This window comes from Acomys minous (genome assembly GCF_964271855.1).
Source record: "Acomys minous genome assembly, chromosome: 11".
NCBI lineage: Eukaryota > Metazoa > Chordata > Mammalia > Rodentia > Muridae > Acomys > Acomys minous.
This window is the reverse complement of record NC_140492.1, coordinates 100,461,525-100,481,551: the sequence shown is the minus strand read 5'-3', so window position 1 is coordinate 100,481,551 and position 20,027 is coordinate 100,461,525. Positions and strand designations below refer to the sequence as shown.

The window sequence follows — 20,027 nt, the reverse complement described above, 5'->3', positions numbered from 1 at the left end:
ATGAGTCTATTTTCTGCTGAACTGTTGGCTAAACCCTGCAGGCGCTGCAGTGTAAACCTCATAGAAACTGTTCTAAAAAGGGACCACATACTCCGCCCCACCCCCAGCTCTTTTACTCGGAATGTGCTGAAGGCACTAGGAGAGGGTTGAAGACATGTGAGTCGCTTGCTCCACCACAGCAATGCTGCCTCTGTGGGCATGTACACACTCTCCTTTCTCAGAAAGTTGGGGCCCACCATGACTTCCTTTGTCTACAGAGCCTCCCATGCTCTTACTGTGATAGCTGCTGCTTCTGCATCCTTCCGGCTCTTTCTTCCCTCTTTTATGCAATGGCCTCCTAACATTGGTGGGAACTAAACTCTGATATAATAGCTGACACCAGTAGCTCCAGTTGTGGAATGCCTGCTTAACATGGGAAAGACCCTACATTTGATTGATGATGATGAGGAGGAGGAAGATGGTGATGCTGATGCTGATGGTGATGGTAATGGTGATGATGGTGATGATGACTAATAAAAACGAGCACCAGCTAATCCCACTCCCTAGAGACTCATGTAACTGTTGAACATTAGTCAGACACTGTTTGCTCTAGGATGTCTAGAAATCTTCCTTGCCCCAAACTGAATGGCCATCCTGGATGGAAGAGTGCCAACTTGTCATAGCAGGGAGATAAAGGAAGGTGATATGATAGTTAAAGACTTTACCCAGAATACAAATTACAAAGGAACCGACGTCAACTTTAAATTTGAATTCAACTGGCAGGGTGGGCGCAAAACCAGGAGTCACATGACCTGGGATCAAATCCTCACTCTCATACAGATGAGCCACATCTTACATCTTACGCAAGAACTTAATCTGTCTGAACCTATTTTCCCATGAGTAAAATGGGGTTAATACCACAAATCTCAGAGGACTGTTGTGAGGATAGCATTGAGTAACTCATTTTCTTCTAAATGCTTAGAAGCCAGGAGTGGAGGTATACTTGGGAAGCAGAGGCCGGAGGATCAAGAGTTCAAGGCCACTGTTAGACCTATATGGAGTTGGAGGTGAATCCTGTCAAATAAACAAACAAACAAACAAATAAATACTAGCACCTGGCACACATAGACATTTAGATACGTCTTTTACTATTGGGACCATTAGAATTAAAACAGGCAGACCCAGCAGAAGCAGAGGCAGGTGAAGTTTGAGGCCAGCCTGATCTACAAAGAGAGTTCCAGGACAGCCAGGGCTATTACACAGAGAAACCCTGCCTCGAAAAACCAAAAATGAATGAATAAATAAATAAATAAATGGGCAGAGAAGAGTAGAAGCCAATCTCCCTCTCCTAAGACGTGTATACGAGGCCACATCTCTTCCTGTCACCTCCCACCAGCTGGGAAACGTGTTTTACTCAGGCTGTCCAGGGGAGTCTGGAAAGACTTGAGGCCCCATAATAGGATCAGGGTTTTCTGCTGAAGTCGGAGTGTTTTACGTTTCAAAACATACTAGGTTCTTCTGCAGAGTCAACTTCTTTCTTGTTAAACAACTCTGCGAACTTCACACAGTGTGCTCAGCACAATCTCCAAGTAATCATTCAGAGACAACGACAGGAGAGCAGGGTGGGGCGGCGCACCCGTGCCATTCCCAGCGCTTGGGAGGCAGAAGGAGAAGAATCAGAGGTTCACCATCATCATAAGCAGAGCTGGCCAGCCTGGAACACGTGAGACCCCGCCTCAAATAAAACACGGCAAACCAACACTTTGGTACTACGAAAATTAGACTGTTGTCCATATATCTTGACTCGAGGCCAGCCAGGGAATGGAAGCATACGTAGCTTTCAAATTTCACAGGTGGCTAGTCCCGAGTCTTAGCCAACGCATAAGGAAGGTGGAATCACTCGAACATATGCTTTATTACACTCCGCCGCCTCAGCAATACATACAAACTTCTCTCACACCCCCTTAGAAAGCTGTTCTCTCCCTTGCTTGCCGTTCAGTTCTTCAGAGCGCTGGCTTTCACCCGCCCTCACCACAGCTCATGCTGCCTAAGATCCACCATTTTAGAGGCCTCAGGTTGCCAGTCCCAAGACAGCTAGACAGAGAGGCTGAGTCCAGCCAAAGAGTAATAAGACATTTCAAAATGCCAGCTTAGAGCCTGGTGCAGTGGTGCACGCCTGTAATCCCAGCACTGGGGAGGCAGAGGCAGGCAGATCTTCTGTGAGTTCGAGGCTAGCCTGGTCTACAAGGACAGCCAAGGCTATTATACAGAGAAACACTGTCTCAAAAAAAAACATGAACAAATAAATAAATAAATAAAGTAAAAAATTTAAAAAGGCAACTTTTGGGGACAGTTGGGATTACCTAAATATCCTTTGTGTATGTTATATTATTCTTCATACCCTGTGCTGGATGAGTGTCTTCTACATAGCAAATGTTTCATATAGATTAATTTGCTTAAATGCAATTATAATTCTTATCTTAGCCTCTTGCCTACGGTCACATGTAGGAACCAGGCCTGACTGGGCTGCCTGCCTGTCTTGCTGTTTCATGTCCTGTTTCTAGCAGCTTCCACGTCTGTGTTTATCTTGGTTAGCTAGTCATGTTTACTGTTCTGAGAATGACCCCTCCCTTCCTCGAGACTTTTCCTCCTGTGTGCAATCACCTCTTGAGGGATTTCACCTGGGAGGAGGATTCCTGTTTTGCTGCCTATAAGAAGGCTCTTTGGAACTCTGGAGGGGACGAGAATAATAAACTGCTGTCACGGCTGCTGCTGTGGCTGCTGCTGCGGCTGCTGCTCTCTTAGCACAAAGGAGCCGCTGTGTTATTGTGTGTGTGTGTGTGTGTGTGTGTGTGTGTGTGTGTGTGTGTGTATGAGTTAAGTCCGCAGTCCCTTGCCCTCAACTTGGTACCGTGGTGGTGTGGGTGCCACAGTCACATCACTGGCATTTGAAGGAGTTGGGCTAAATGCACCAGGACAATATTGTATTTTAAATTTTCCTACGTCCTGGGAAGGCAGCATTATTTCACTTTACGCTACTTGTAGAGATCACAGGCACCTCATTTTCCATGCACTATTCCAATTTACCAATGAGAAGTTAAAGAAACTCTCTTTTAAAAAATCATAAAAAGTGCAAATGAAAACTAGATTCTAATCCTGACCTGCCCATCACCTCAGACTACCAAAAAATAAATTTGTGCACAGCTAAATCTTATGATACAATAATAAATAGTATTTAATATATTATGTAATATATTAAATATTATATATTTATAATTTATATAGTACTTTATGTAGTAAATAGTACTTTATTCTCTATGAAAAAAAGACAGATCCACATACAGCCTCCCAGGAGGTCACCTAGACAGGCTGCTGAAGGTTTGCAGTACTAATGAGGGCATCCTTTTTTGTTGTTCTTTTGTGAGTTTTTTTTGTTGTTGTTGTTGTTTGGTTGGTTGGTTGGTTGTTGGTTTGGTTTGGTTTTTTGGTTTTTTTGAGAGAGGGTTTCTCTGTGTAGCCTTCACTGTCCTGCACTCGCTTTGTAGATCAGGCTGGCCTCGAACTGACAGTGATCCACCTGCCTCTGCCTCCCGAGTGCTGGGATTAAAGGCATGCACCCGGCTATGAGGGCATCCTTAATGGCAAAGATAGTGTACTCTCTCAAGTGTGTCTCAATTTGCCCCACTTAAAGTGAGGAGTACACAATGGCTCCTTCAAAGATTACACACAGAGCTGCCATGCAGTTCCAGCCACCCCACTTACTGGCATATCCAGAAGAAGCGTACACTCTGTTCACAGCATCTCAGTTCACAGTCCACCAGCAAAAGGACAGACAACATGGGGTGCATGCATGGTGTACACTGTGTGGGTGATGATTTGGTTTTATTTATAAGGAAGGAAACACCGACACACACTGTGACCTGGATGGACTCTGAAGACATGCTAAGTGAGACCAGCCTGGTCTAGAAGGCCTAATAGTAACTAACCAATGCTACCTATACGAGGTGTCTACAGCAGCCGCTACAGAGGGTAATGGTGGCACCAAGGTTGTAGGCAGAGGACAGAAGGAAGAATTGTCATCTCATAAGGCAAGAGTTTCAGTTTGAGACGATGAAAAGTTCTGCAGATGGACAAGGAGAACAATTAACATAATTCTTTAAGATTAATTTTAGCATAAAATGATGAGGTTGATTATGTTTTCATGTACACATATCATTGTATATTGTTCAAATTCACTCCCCACATTCCCCATCAGTGGTTTCCATTCTATCCCAACAGTTTCCTTCTTACTTTCCTATCAGATACACTTATGCTAGATATAATATATATGTATATTACTATATATATTAATTTTGTGTTAAATAAATATATTTATAATTATGTTTTAACATATGTGTTATACATACATATATGTGTGTATGTATGTAATTTTGTGTTAAATAAATATATTTATAATTATGTTTTAACATATGTGTTATACATACATATATATATATATATATATATATATATATATATTCTTTGATATAGATTCTCAATGTGTAGCTCTTAGCTAGTCTGGAACTCACTGTATAGACCAAGCTGGCCTCAAACTTAAAAATCTGCCCACCTCTGACTCCCAAGTGCTAGGATTAAAGATGTGCACTGGTAGTAAGCCTGGTCTTGTATGTATATTTAAATCTAGATTTTTCACACGAGGAAATATATAGCATTTTGTTTCTCCCAATACCATTACCCTCTGCCTCCCTTTGAATGTCCTTCTGACACTGCAGGGACATGGCAATTTTACATCCCAGGCCAGATCTTAACTGTGACATTTCAAGCCATGGCTGTACATTGTAATCTCTGGAGAAGTTTTTAAAAAGTATCTGCTCATCTCTGGGAATGCTAGCTAGGACAGTGTGCCTTAACAGATGCGCAGAGGAAACAGATACTCATGAGGGAATTGGTCTGGGTTCCTCAGGGACCCCGTGTCCTTGAACTGATGGGGAGGCAGGAGCTGTCCCAAATCAAGGAAAAGACAACTGAGAAACTTGACTGGACCCCGAAAGATGGCTCTAAAGTACACCTGGGGGTGAGGGAAATATCCGTGTAGAATTGACACTGTCCAAGAGAAGTGAAAAAATGAGTGGTCTTGAGAACGGGTCTGAGGAAGAAAATGCCGTCACTCTTGGTAGCTGAGATCTATGCTAAAGTGTCCAGAGATGAGCTGTCCCAAAGCCTGCAGAGGGGTGGTGGTGCTAAAGTCTGGAGAAACCGAGTGAGAGGGATGAATGCTCAGTGTGCTCTTTGAGGCTCGAAAAGGTCAAACCATTTTAAATGGGGAGAAAAAAAAAACCCCAAATAATCTAATTTCACTTTTTATGCCTGAGTAAAAAATCTTGTGTTTTGGGGGAGAGAGCTGTGTGGTGTGTGTGGTATGTGGTTTGTGTGGTGTGCATGTGTGTGTATGTGGTGTATGTGGTGTGCATGTGTGTGTATGTGGTGTATGTGGTGTGCATGTGTGTGTATGTGGTGTATGTGTGTGTGTGTGTGTGTGTGTTATGTGTGTGTTTCATTTTCCTTAGCCCTTCACCTACTGATGGGCAGCTAATCTGTCTTTGTAACTTGGCTATAATGAACAGTGTGTCACAAACATGCTTAGGCAGTATCTTTTCAGTAAGCTAACTTTGATTATTTTGAGTATACACCCAGGTATGGTATGGCTGGATCAAATGTAAGTTCTATACTTAATGAGGGACGGGGTTGTCTTTCATATTAATTTCCACAGTGGCAATGCTTATTTAATTTGCACGTACACTAGCAGTGAATGGAGGGTTATTGTTCCTTGTGTTCTCACCAACATGCGTTGTTGTTGTCTTGGTGACGGCCATTCTGACTAGGGGTATAAAAAAGAGAGAGACCTGAAAACAAAAGGGATGTGGAAGGCAAAAGAACAAAAGAGAGAGGATAAGAAACAGTAATAAGCCAGGTATGATGGTGCACGCCATCAATCCTAGCACTTTGGGAGGCAGAGGCAGGTGGATCTCTGAGTTCAAGGCCAGCCTGGTCTACAAAGAGAATCTAGGACAACCAAGGCTAAACAGAGAAATCCTGTCTCATAAAACCAAAAAAAGAAAAAGAAAAAAAAAATAAGAAAGAAACGAAAAAAGAAAGAAATAGTAATAGAAGAGGTGAATGTGATTAAAATACATTATATACATATTGAAATGTCATAACGAAATGTCAATAAAACTAATATGTGCCAATAGGTTACGCTAAAGGCAAAATGATAAGCTTATCATATAATAATTAAATTAGAACTAAGATGTCCTGCAAGGACATCCCCTCAAACAAATAGAAAACCTAGGGCCCAGCCATCTTGGAAAACAGCTTTTGCTTTATAAAGCTGCTTAGAGTTTAATGGGCAATCATGTTGACTTAGTCAGGATTTCTACTGCTGTGAATGCCTTGACCAAAAGCAACTTGGGGGAGGAAGTGTTCCCTTCTCACAGTTCCAGGTAACAGTCCATCACTGGGGGAAGGCAAGGCAGGAACTCAAGCCAGGCAAGAACCTAGAGGCAGGAGTGGCTGTCAAGGCCACAGAGGTGCGCTGTTTCCTGGCTTCCTGCTTTCCTCTCACATCCTGCTTTCTTATAACATGCCCTGGCGAGCAGGGTGCACCCACATCAATCATTAATCAGGAGAATGTACTGCAGACTTGCCCACAGGCAAACCTTATGGGGGCATTTTCCCAACCAAGAAAGTCCCTCTTCCCAAAGGACTCCAGCTTGGGGTCAGGTTTCCATAAAACAAACCAGGACACAAGTTGACCATAGCGAATTACATCTTTAAGCCAAGATGTGATATTGTCACAGCTCGGACAATAGTCAGGGACCTGCACTCAACACGTGACATTAGCCGGCTATTGATACCCATGCTTAGTAGATCTCAGTCAGCCTCAGCTGCCTAAGCTACCATGGCTCCCCTGATTTCCCAAGGATGAATCACAGCATTTCACCTTATCTTTAAAACAACAACAACAACAACAGAAAAGGAAACAAAACTGCCTTCCCAAACTCCATCCCCCTCCTACCTTGTGAAAACCAGGTCCCTGTCTCATACAATGTCTTTTCCTTTATCAAACACTTCTCAACTACTCCATACCAAAGATACTTTTCGGGGCAGGCTTTCCGGCTTTTAGATTCCTACCATTAATTTGCAGTTTCAACATTTACACTTCCTAGAAGAGAAAAGAAAAGAAATGGTCCAGTGGCAACGACAACTCTGGCCAAAAGATTAAAACATCAAAAACCAAACTTGTTACCTTTCAAGCTAGAGGAAAACACACAAAAAAAGCTCATTTCAGCTGGGTGTGGTGGCACATACCTTTAATCCCAGTTCTTCGGAGGCAGAGGCAGGAGAAGCTCTGTAAGTTCGAGGCCAGCCTGGTCTACAAAGAGAGTTCCAGGACAGCCAGGACTGTTAATACAGAAAAAAAAAAACCCTGTCTCAAACCGATTCCCTTCCCACCTCCCCCAAAATGATGCAATTTGGACCTGGCACAGTAGCATACTCCTGTGATCCCAGCATTCTTGGAGGCAGAGGCAGGAGGATCGTAGTGAGTTCTAGGCCAGCCTGGTCTACATTAGAGCAAGTCCAGGACAATCAAGGGCAACACAGAGAAACTCTGTCAAGGGAAATAAAAAGAAAGAAAGAAAAAAGAAGAAAAGAAAAGAAAGAAAAAGTCCATTTCAAACATGAGTCCCCAAGAAGTGTGCATCACCAGCACCGCCTTCGAGGTGGGTGATTTAGAGGATGTATCTTGTTCAACGTCTTGAAACCACAGAATGAGTTATTCAAGGAAATGCTAACTTGCCTCCTCCCCCACCATGCACGGACATACTGAAACAGCTTAGGGGACACGGAAGAGCTACCCGTCATTTGATGTCAGGCCTTGGTCACATGTGACCCATAAAGATATCTAATCTGCGAGCTCTGAGCAAAGTCCACGGCACAGAGACACTTCTTATCCCTTGCTGAATGAGGGGGTGGTCACAATGGCCCACCTCTTTCCCGGTCGTGAAGAGTTCTCCCTGTGATCGAGAGAGCAGTCCCCTGCCTCTATCTCAGCGGCCTTTATTCACTGGAGATACTACTTGATTCCTTACTATCTTTTGCGGAGGAACTCCCAACACACTTCTTTAGAAATTTAAAAATGCCAAATAGCTACTGCTTAGCTTTTGTTTTCTGTTTCTTTGTCTTTGGTTTGTTTGTTTGTTTGTTTGTTTCCTATCACCACTGCTATGTTTTGTTTAGCTTTGTTTGGTCTCTCGAGACAGGGTTTCTCTGTGTAGCCTTGGCTGTCCTGGACTTGCTTTGTAGATCAGGCTGGCCTCGAACTCCCAGCAATCTGCTTGCCTCTGCCTCTCAGAGTGCTAGGATCACAGACACAGGCCACCATGCCCAGATCCATTATCTGTATTTCATCTATAACATCTCAGAGTCCTGGGGTCTCTTAATACTCTTGTCAGGCAGCCTCTCATATACTCACAAACATATGCATATGCACACACACATGCATACACATACACACTCTCATATGCACACATACACATTCTCATTTGCACACATTTGCACATATGTGCATTCTTATAAGAATATTTATACACATACACAAATACTCCTGGAAAACTGACCTGTCACTGAATCCTAATAATAATAATAATAATAATAATAATAATAATAATAATAATAATAATAGTAATAATAATAATAATAATAATAATAATAATAATAATAAACGCATTCTACAGGCTACAGTTTTCTCAAAGTAGAGTGTGAGGCTACAAAGAACCCAGAGAAGCAAAAAATAACTATAGAAACATATATCATAAGAAATTTGGAGAAGAGGAGAAATTATTTAATCCCTTCATTCTCTCAGTACATAGAAACAGTTAAAAATGACAATTTCTCTGTCTTTTTGGCTAAAATTAAGTGCCAAAACAGGTGATACAATCTATGTACCAAATGTCAGACACAGCATTGACTAAAAAGCACACTTCTGACACCCATCAACTTTTTAATGTCCTATTTTATTCACACTCCCAGAGTAATCATTGTAGTACAATGTTTCTTTTTTTAATATTCATTTCTTTATTTTTAAAAAAAGTAATACATAGGGGAAAAATGTTTCAAACAGTATACCTATTCTTGCTCCTGGTCCCTCTCCTAAGGACAATCTCCAAAAACAATTCTACAGAACTTTCTAGAAATATCACATGAGCACAGGCAAAATAGATCATTCCTTGTTTAGCAACTAGATTTTGTTTGTCTTACTTCACAGACCAAAGGTACATTTGCAGAGGTGCCAAAGCTACCACGTAAAAGCACATTCGAAATTTCATTTCTTCCTCAGAGTTCACCTGATTAAATATGCCAAGTTACAGCCACAGCTCACACTGCGGGAGAATAAATATATGAGTACCAACTACTGGCCAGGTCAGACTAACAATAGCACACCCTGTGCAGGAGACATGAGGGGAGAAGGTTCCAGACTACCCCCAGGATCGGTGGTGAAGTAAGGACCTGGTTTGCATAGAGAGGAAACGTATCTTTACACATGCTCCTTAAAGATGAATGCTTTCCATTTGCAAAACAAAAGTCATTAGTAAATGCAGAACAAAGCAAGTACATGTTTGGATTAGTTCTGTAATGATCATTTCTTGGACAAACTTACTAAGGGTTTAATAGGCAGCCAGGCTCCAGAAAGCTGCCTTATTAGATGTCGCAGGGGAGGCACACGGTGCAGGGGGTGGTGCCCAGTGCTCATTCCATGAGGCTGTGTGGCTGACACCTTGCCAAGTCCTCCAGTGCAGCCCTGCAAAGCCTGCTTAGTGAGCCCAAAGCCCAGGCAAAGAATGAGAAAATGATCTACTCAGGTTCGCACTAAGGAATCGGCAAAGTGTGGATGACGGCGGCGGCTCCTTTGGGTGGTAAATGATTTTATGTGAGGTGTCTGGTTTAAATTTGAGAAGTTTCCCATTGAGATACCAGCTTGTATCTCAAACCCTCGATCCCTAGACAGTGGTGCTATTTAGAGAGACTGTGGAGCCTTTAAAAGATGAGGCTTGACAGGCAAAAGTGGGTCATTAGGTGGAAGGTTATGGCCAGCTCCTAGTGCCTGCCTCTCTCCGCTTTGTGGCCTGTTGTGATTCGAACAGTCCCCAACGCTGCTCCCACTGCTATGAACAGTGTGGCGCTACCACGCCCTTTCTACTAGGATGGGATGAAATTCTTTGAAACCATGAGGCAAAATAAATCTCTCCTCAGGTAAGTTATCTTTGTCAGTTGTTATGGTAACAAAGATACAAAAGCAGCCAGTACAGAAACTCACTGGAATTTGATAATAATAATAACAACAACAACAACAATAACAATAACAACAACAATGATAATAAGTAAGTAAAAGGTAGAAAGGAGAAGGTAAGAGAGTGAATGAATCGTCTGAAAGTGAATAGCCAAGCATTTTTATTTCTTAGGGGACAGGGCTAGGGACCAAGCCCAGGGCCTCAAGCATACAAGTCAAGAGACCTGCCGCAGGGAATGGCACACACCTTTAATCCCAGCACTCAGGAGGCAGAGGTAGGCGGATCTCTGTGAGTTTGAGGCCAGCCTGGTCTACAAAGAGAGTCCAGATTAACCAAGGCTACACAGAGAAATCCTGTCTTGAAATACCAAAAAAAAAAAAAAAAAAAATCTGCCACTAAGTCCCAGCCCCGAAGGTTCTCCAATACTCTAGCTACCACACAGTTCTGCCTCACTGAACTTAAAACCTGGCAAATGTTCTGGAAGCAGTGAGGTCTGAAGGATGCCTAAGGAACCCAATGTACTTCCTCCTCCTTCTCCTCCTCCTCCTTCTCCTCCCTGCCAATTTCCCACAAGACAGCTCCTCAGAAGGTTGGCTGGCCCTGGCAGTAAAGTCAAACTCTAAAGTTGGAGCCGGGCATAAAATGTTGGGGCATTTCTAGTCTTTCCTTCTCCCTTAGCTGGCACTAGAAACCCTTTAAATCAGAAGGGGTGGCAATGACCAGCTTAACCCTAGAAGACTAAATGAGACAGGAGAAGGGTCCCAAAGGTCAGAATGATGACTCAGATGTGCTGGTGACAACTGCAAGATCATTGTGAGGTGACAGAACACGCACCAGAGAAACCCATGCCCTCTCCAGCCATATTTGGAGACACTAATACAATTCAGGAGCTTAAGTGAACATCTACAAGGGTGGGGACCAGCTGTACAACTACACGAACGAGCCTATGGGGAACATTCTCGTTCAAATCCTCGCCTCCTCACCCGCACTGGCTCTACCAGCACCTCTTCCCCTGTAAATCCCTGGGTAGCTAACCTCACTTATGCAAGGTCCATAAAAACTAGATTTTTTCCCCCTCCTTCTGTGTTACATTTGTTGCCCAGAAAAGAACAAAGCAACCTTCAAAGCCATGCTAAAAACAAATGCTATACAATAAACACAAACCTGAATAGAAATCAATACCTAGGTTGGGGGCGCAGTACATCTGTGTGTTCAAGTGAAACACAAACAGACAGTATAAAGTGTTGTGTAAGGTACCTGCGTTTGCACCTATTTGGCAAAAACCTGCAAGCACAGCGAAGAGAGTAATAGAACATTAGAAACAGCTTTTCACTCTTCCAATAGTCCCAGGGAGTCAGCATCACCTGGAAGGATTAGTAAAACCTCAGGAGTGGGAGGAATAAGTCCAGATCTCCCACAGGCTGGGTAAGGCCCAGCATCTACCTTTTCAGCAAGGTCCCAAATGATGCTCTACTATTGGCATGCTAGCAAGTATCCTTTAAAAACCATGGCACTGATGGAGACGCTCCCTTGACAAAGACAGGCCATGGATGACACTTTATGCTAGCCAAAAACAAAAGAAAACACCCAAGAAGCAATACATGACTGTACCTACTGAAAAGCTCCCTAGCCAACTGCTGATAAACTGCAAACACGTCCTTAGCCATTCCATTCGGCAACCACACCAGGATGCTGACCATCAGAGGGCCCTGGATCACCAGTGGAATGTGAGAGGTGAAAACTGCCACAGGTAATGGAGAAAATGAGGAAATAAGAAGAGGAAGAAACCTTATCCCCTGATAGCCTAGCTACCGAGACGCGTGCCCGACTCCCAGTGTTTTTCTTACGGGTTCTCAGAGAGTCACTTACCTTCAGCACAGCCACCCAGCAATGCTGCGTGCAGATCCTATCCCAAACCCAGAGGAGCCCAGGCCGTCTGAACAGAGGGTACCTCATGCGCACATCTTTAACCATACCTGGCTTTGCCCTACTCCTAATTTCACTGTGCTACTCATTCAATAACATTTAATTTACTTTTTTTTTTTTTAAGTATCTGAAAGCCCAGGACGATAGACCTTTTCTGCCTACAAATAAAGGACTCCATGGTGAGTCCCCTTCCAGTTACTTACTTCTTTACTCCGCAGCATCCGTCCGCAGGAGGTGTCAGTCCTGGCAAAGTATTGAGCCCCACAACAGATACACCAGAATACCTTTCAGTTTTGCCTCTGACCTACCTGAAGGTCTTGTTCAAATTCAGAATCCTCGGCAACCCTTCCATTGCCCCATACCCACCACCTTCACATTTTCAACTCTACAGAACTTGAAAATGCACTAGTAAAAGTGTTATTCCTTATCTCTCAGCCTCTTTCCCTCCTTCTCTCCCTCCCTCCGTTCCTCCCTCCCTCTTTACCCACCCCCTCTCCAGGGTCTCATGTATCTCAGGCTGGCCTCAAACTCAAGATCTAGCTGAGGATAGCCTTGAACTTCTGACCTTCCTGCCTTTACCTTCCAAGCACTGAGATTACCAGAATGTACCTCCTTGCCTGTTTTAAGCAGCGCTAGGGATCCAACCCAAGGCATTGTGCATGTCTGGCAATCATTCTACCAACTGAGCTACAGCCTCAGTGCCCAGGTTTTCTTCTGAATTGTAACTAGCTATGTTTCCTTCACCCACAATGTTTTGTACATATGAGACAGATCCTCAATTAATTAAAACAAGCGTCATTCGTTTAGCCCCGTGATTCAGGAACCATGCATGAATCCGGTCTACAGGTCTACAATTAACACACACCTCTTAAGGTGCTACAGACACCAAGGCCACTCAGGCAGGGATGGAAGCCAGAATTCACACCTCAATCTATTCAACTTTTAGTACTTTTTGCATTTCCTCCCACTAGGCTGCCTCTGAAGAAGAAAATATAAAATAGAGCAATACAGTGAGACTGGCAGCTCACCGGCCAGTCAGCCACCCCACTCCAAGTTGAAGGGATGGATAGTATATGCAATAAAATGCATTTTACAAATTATCCTATTTAGAGTCATTGGTGCGTGCCATTATATTATTATGGAAAAGCCTCTTTTCACATCAGGGCCCCAGAGCATGATGGAATGTCTTTATCTATACACAGAATCCTTTGACAAGCCTGAATATGCTCCATGAATTGCCTGTGCTTTTTTTGTAGGAAAAAGAAAGCATTAAAATGGACCTTAAAGAATACAGTGCATCTATTTTTAATAGCACTTCATCCAAATGACTACAGGTTTCCGGACTTTGATGAAATCATGACCAACAGCTGAAAGAAACAGAAAGAGTAACCTCCAGCCCTGACACACACACAGAAATCAGGTATGGCACCTTGGTAAACGGTGGATGCGGAAAGACTCCAGGGTCCGGCCATGTTGTTTCAAGTTGCCCCTGCCACCAGCTAGCTGTGTGGCCTGACACTGTATCACAGATGTTAGTAGATTCTGTGAGAATTAGCAATGCTTCTGTCTGTCTCTCAATCCTTGCAAAGTAATAATGAGTAGATGAAACAGTAACGCCTTTTTAAAAAAGCACCCAGGTTTAGTTAGGTCGCAGACCTTAATTCCATATCCCTTGGTATTTGGCTGCTCTGGGACTGAGTGACCTTTGCTTCTCCTTTGGTTAACCTGAAGATTGAGCAAGCGATAATGTTGTTTGCATAGGAGCCTTGAACCAAAGGGAGCCGTTGCAAAGCTTATGATGGGCTGGGGGTATAGATGCGTGAAAGAGTGAACAGTCATAGGGGAGGGGAATAACGGGAAATTGGGAGGGAGGGAAGAATGGGAGGATACAAGGGATGGGATAACCATTGAGATGTAACAAGAATAAATTAATAAAGGAGGAAAAAAAAAAAGAGTGAACCGACAGGCCTGGAGTTGCTTCCCAGTGACATGCGCACAAAAGAAACTTGTAGAGAAAGGTGAGTAAGGGGCAGCAACGAAGCAACAGCTCCCCAGGGGAGAGAGGGTTAGCTAACACCGCAAATAACGTGATCTTTGACAGCAAGCTTGGTATTACAAGCTCAAACTCTCCCAAACAAGTCATTCAGCCTGTGTAATTAAAGTTAAAAGCACACTAAAATAACACTTCAGCTGTTGACCTTCAGGAGCTCAACCAGAACACTAAAGCATGAAGGAGAGGCTTGACTCTGTGGAGACAGCCGTCACACGGCAGCACTGCACACAGCCTCTCACCTCTCGGAGCAAAGCACAGAGTTAGAGCTGAGATACACGGAACAGGGCCATAGTCAATGCCCTTTTACACTGTGGCTACTTCAGAAATCACACTGCTCCGTGGCAGGTGGATAAACGTAAAGAATTAGCTGCGCTGACCGCCTCAATAGTCGAGGTCCCAGGTGGACCAGAAGCCACACTATCGCTCAAAAAGTCAACGTGATCAGCTAAAGCCTTCACACACACACACACACACACACACATTCACACAGACAGACAGAGAGAGGGAGAGAGAGGAGAGAGAGGAGAGAGGAAGGGAGGGAGGGAGGGAGGGAGGGAGGGAGGGAGGGAGAGAGAGAGAGAGAGAGAGAGAGAGAGAGAGAGAGAGAGAGAGAGAGAGAGAGAGAGAGAAGAGACTTATGATGCCCTTGCGCATGTATATACATGTGTGCCTGCACTTGTCAGTCTCAGGTGCTCTGCCTTAGAAGCGATCCACCTTGTTTTGTTTTGTTTTTTTCAGACAGGGCATCTCACCAGGATCTGGTGTGCTCTGATTAGGCTAGGCTGGCTCACCAATGAACTTCAAGGGTCCTCTGCCTTCCCAGCACTATGGCCATAAGTGGGCACCTCCACACCTGGAGTCCTCCTCCTCCTCCTCCTCCTCCTCCTCCTCCTCCTCCTCCTCCTCTTTCTCCTCAACATGGGCTCTAGGGATTGAAATCAGATCTTCATGCTTGCAAGACACCCACTTTATAGACTTTAGCTATCTCTCCAACCTTTGGTGCTGATTTTTTTTTTTTTTTTAAGATCTTGCTATGTAGCTCAGACTAGCCTTGATCTCTTTATATATCCCAAGCTGGCCTCATAATCATCCTGCCTCGGCCTTGAGTGTTGGAATTATAAGCTCGAACCACTGCGCCTGGTTTATGTTTCACTTTCTAAAGCGAGTAAACAATGCCACCTTGGTCGCTGTCATTTTCACAGTGTAACTCATGAGGAGGACTTGTAGTTTTCAGAGTAGAAATCATCCACCATTCTTGGCAAATACACAATCAGCAGCCATCTAGCGTCACACTTCAGTGTTGACTGGATTGCCAGAGGAGGGAACTTAACTTTAGGCAACGAAGGCCCTCTTTTGCTTTCACTAGCCTTTTGAACTCTTCAAGGAATTACCTGAAGAAAAAAAACCTCTGACAGATCATGGTGGCAAAGGGTTTCCAGAAGTAACTCAGCAAATACCTCGTCGCGCATTACAATAGTACAAAAACTTTTTGTATGTGGTACCTAAGCATAAGTGTCATTTAAGTGTGTACCCACATCATGTCTAGGCTTGCATACATATGGCTACTGCCTCTTTCTTCCTTCCAGCCTTTCCTTGCATTACTGAGATGACATTCCAGCATTGTTCCGATGATATCATATTACTTGATTTTTTTTTTCAGGCTGCAGGAAAGTATGCCCAGGAGTAGCAGGAATTAGAAGAATATATAATTTTAATTCAACGCACACCTGTGTTTAAATGGGGCCGCCCTCAGTAATCAGTCAGACACCTGAGAAGGCTCACAGCTACCTTGGAGGGGCTGCTGACAAATCCTCAAGGACAACGTAGGATGTGGTATTTTACAGTGGTATTTTACAGACGCTTACCCTGGAGTGGGGGGGGGGGGCGCGGGATGGGGGAGACCTGAGCCAGGTTAATTTAGTTGCTGTGTGTAAGAATTACTGACTGTAAAAACAGCTCAAGAGGTTACAGAGCAGAAAAGCCCACACTTGAAGCAAGTAAAACAGCTTAATTAAAACCACCAAAAGGTTGTCGTTCAAACAGTTCTTTTTTTAAAGCAACATTCTTTAAAAAAAAAAAAAAAAAAAAAAGATTGATTATTATGTATACAGTGCTCTGCCTGCATACACACCTGCAGGCCAGAAGAGGGCACCAGATCTCATTATAGATGGTTGTGGGCCACCATGTGGTTGCTGGGAATTGAACTCAGGACCTCTGGAAGAGCAGACAGCGCTCTTAACCTCTGAGCCATATTCAAACAGTTTTTACAACAGTCTCAAAGATTTGGAATAGTTAGTACCAAATAAACTAACATCAGATCAAACTACTGGGGTGGGGTGTGTGCGTGCGTGTGTGTGTGTGTGTGTGTGTGTGTGTGTGTGTGTGTGTGTGAAGTCTTGGGGAGCCAGCCAACCTGTGTATTAGAGCTGGAAGCTTCTTGAACTCACCTGCTTGCCAAACCAGCAAGCAAGAAAAAGCATGCCCCAAAACACAAGATGAGGACAACCCTGCTGTCCTTCCTGAAACAGAGTTCAGGCTTGACAAGGGGCCCAGAAAAACCAGCAACTCGTACACCAAACCAGGCCCTTTTGAGTAAACAGTCAAAGAGTTTGGTAGTGTCTACTAGCATCAAGGTATATCCTGCTAGATGTCCTGTGTGTATATGTGTGAACTTATGGAGGTCAGGTGACAGCCTGGAGGAGGAATAAGGTCTCTCCTTCTACCGTGTGGGTCCTGGGAACTGAACTCAGATCATCAGGCTTGGCAGCAAGCATTTTTAGTGGCTCAGCCACCTTACCAGCTCTAAATACCTTTTTAAAACACACTGTAAACATATTCCAGATATGAACATGCTACCAAAAGTATTATTAAAATGTTCGTTTAACCAGGCGCAGTGGCGCATGCCTACAATCCCAGCACTCAGGGAGGCAGAGGCAGGCTGATCTCTGTGAGTTCGAGGCCAGCCTGGCCTAAAAAAAAAAATCGACTCCAAGACAGCCAAGGCTACACGGAGAAACCCTGTCTAGAAAAACTAAAAATAAAATAAAATAAAATGAAATAAAAGAATAAATAAAATGTTGAATTAAATAGTATAACTGGCTATTGTATTAAAGCCTTTATATTTCACAATGTGGATAACACATAAGCACATGTCCCCTACTTTAACCACGTTGAATCAATGGAGGACAGCACTTGATAAGCCCAAGGACCCTAAGTGACTCCAACAATGGCTCCTACCCTGCAAGGCCAGATTAACAGAAAAAGTTAGACTTCCAAGGAATGTGGCTCTGCAAACGGGGCTGCAGGCTTGCCAGATCTATGCCTTGTTGATTAGTCCTTTCTAAGGCATGCTGAAGCGACAGACCGATTCAATAAAAACCAGGCACCATCTGAGATGCCCAGGCAGGGGCTAATGGAAAGGCTGCATTCCTGAGCCACATTCACCCCCTCTGCACTGTGCATCGTTAATGAGGGATAACGCAGACCATGTGATGTCAGACCATTCTGCAATGCACGCTCACCTAGTTGACAGACTTTATATAGTCGTCTGTCACAGTGAAACCCAGGACACGGTGAAACCACCTTAAGTTCCAAGAGCTTGTCACATGAAAGGACTTTTTAAAGACCTGAGGTTGACACTGCAACTACCAGATGAGCACAGGGCTCCTCCTCCAGCCCAGGAGCTCGCTGTGTGGTTTACCAACTGCAAACTGGCCTAAGCTGCAAAATGCTGGGTCGCTGAATGCGTTTTCTCACTTTACAGGAGCTGTAGCTGGTTCCTTCCACCTCTTGTCACAGAGACTGCCCCACCTCTGTGACAGTCCACTCCAAGATGGGAGTGTGTGAGAGGGGGGAGGGGAAGGGGGGAGAGAGAGAGGGGGGGGGAGAGAGAGAGAGAGAGAGAGAGAGAGAGAGAGAGAGAGAGAGAGAGAGAGAGAGAGAGACTATATGAAAATGACTTATGGGAAGTTGTTGACCCTCTTCCAAAAATTTCATCTGTGTTCCTACCGAACACCCCAAACCACACGAACACACTAACTCTGTTGGTGTTGCAGGCATCACCGTCTTAAACTAAACCTGGTACTTGTGCTGCCAAGGCCAGTCCAAGCAAAAGATTAACCCGTGGTTCCCGGTCATGGGTTTGCCAACAGGGCCAGTACCGGAGAAGACGCCAGCTTTCTGTTTGTTTTAAAGGAAATACTTCCTAGCACACATTTAGGACTCTGAACTCTGCACACGGGACCACGTGGTTGGTGATAATCTGGCTCCCTCTTGTTAGTCAAAGCCACCTCTTTCCGCGGGCAGCCCGCGGCTGAGTAACCGACACCAGCACCTTCAATCACACTCACTCTCCGTCTATCCTCACAGAAACCTCCAGCACTGGAGGGGGAGGGGAGAAAGCCACCAGGAAAGTGGCTGAGGGCGGGACGTGTCCCTTTGGCTTTGGCTGGAAGGGCCTCACACCTGTAGCTGCTCAGGTGAGGCCCAAAAGAGGCTAGGAGGAGAAGCCTGCCCTTCCAGGAAAAGTGCTTTCACCTCTCGCGGAGCACGCCGGCACCGCACTTGCGATGCCCACCTGTAGCCACAGCAAACAAACTTTCCGCCCCTTTTGAGTGGGAAGTATCAGATCCCCCAACGCCACCCTCTGGCCGGAGCCGGCAGCGCCGGGAGCTAGGCGGGCTCTCACCTGACACCCCTAAACCACAACCTGGTCTGCACCCGAGCTGCTGAGGCTTTCGGAGTGGAGGAACCGAGCTGGAAGCCGCGATTAGGAATTTGGAAGAAAGGGGCAGAAATGCGCGCCCTGCTCCTTTGCAATCCCACTTCCCAACTTTGCCAGCCGCTGCCCTCCGCGGCGCGTCCCCGGCCCCCTCGGCCTCCCCAACGCTGTCCCAGGAAGAGGGGTGCCCCGAGATCAGGGGGAGCCCGCGCACTCACAGCCGTAGCGGGGCCGTTGCAGCGACGGCAGATCTTCGTGCGGCATCCTGCGCTGCTCCGGGGGCCCTCCCGGGGCGCGCCCCCCGTGGCTCCCCTCGCTGGCCAGGCTCGCGGGCTCCGCGCCCGGCGGGCGCGCTCCGATCCCACCACTGGCTGCTCTCGCCCGGCTTCTCCGAGCTGGCTGACCCACTCCCTCGGTGCTCCCTCTCCCGCGCCTGCGGCGGCCGTGTCTTGCTGACACCGGGGCAAAAGTGAACTCTCTCCTCCCTCGCTCGCTCGGCCGCCCGCCCGCGGCCCGCGCCGCCTCCCTCAGCAGGTTTCCTTTCTCCTCCCGCCCGGCCCCGTTATTCACCGCCGTGGGAGCGCGCCGCCGAGCAGCGACCCCTACTGGACACACAGCGCAGCGCCCGGGAGCGAGGACCCGCCTCCCGCGAGAGGAAGGGGCTGAGACGACCCTGGACCCCTGCAGCTGGGGCCCAGCGCACAGCTGGAGGGCGCCTTGGAGACTTCGGAGGGTGGAAGTGACACACCAGCGCAGGGAAGAGCAAGAGAAGCCCCAAAGACCACAGGCACCCCTGTTCGCCTGGGTGTTGCTCAGTGACTGAGGGACAAACACTGCAGTTTCTTTTCCTCTAGAGATTGCACGGGGACACCACCTCCCACCCACCCACCCACCCCCACCTCCCCACCCCGCCTGCTTTTCGGGTTTGTGGTGTTAACGAAAGTTGCTTGTGACTTTTGGTCTACAAGACACAGGATTCTCCCTTCTTGACAAGAAACGG

At 45.6% G+C, this 20,027-nt stretch overlaps 1 protein-coding gene and 1 long non-coding RNA gene across 2 annotated transcripts in view; both read right to left on the bottom strand.

Moving 5' to 3' along the window:
* The window catches only part of IQGAP2 (IQ motif containing GTPase activating protein 2), a 272,620-nt gene extending 253,032 nt beyond the window's left edge, over positions 1-19,588 (bottom strand). The window contains exon 1 of the mRNA XM_084802701.1: positions 19,246-19,588. Coding sequence (XP_084658827.1) covers positions 19,246-19,291 — 46 coding nt within the window. The 5' untranslated portion in view covers positions 19,292-19,588. The remainder of the gene's footprint in view (positions 1-19,245) is intronic.
* On the bottom strand, positions 3,903-7,242 carry LOC311609557. Its single transcript, XR_014783432.1, has 3 exons — positions 7,055-7,242; positions 5,778-5,857; positions 3,903-4,099 (listed from the first exon to the last, which is right to left on the bottom strand). It is a non-coding gene; the product is annotated as an uncharacterized lncRNA (long non-coding RNA).
* Positions 19,589-20,027: the final 439 nt, after the last annotated feature.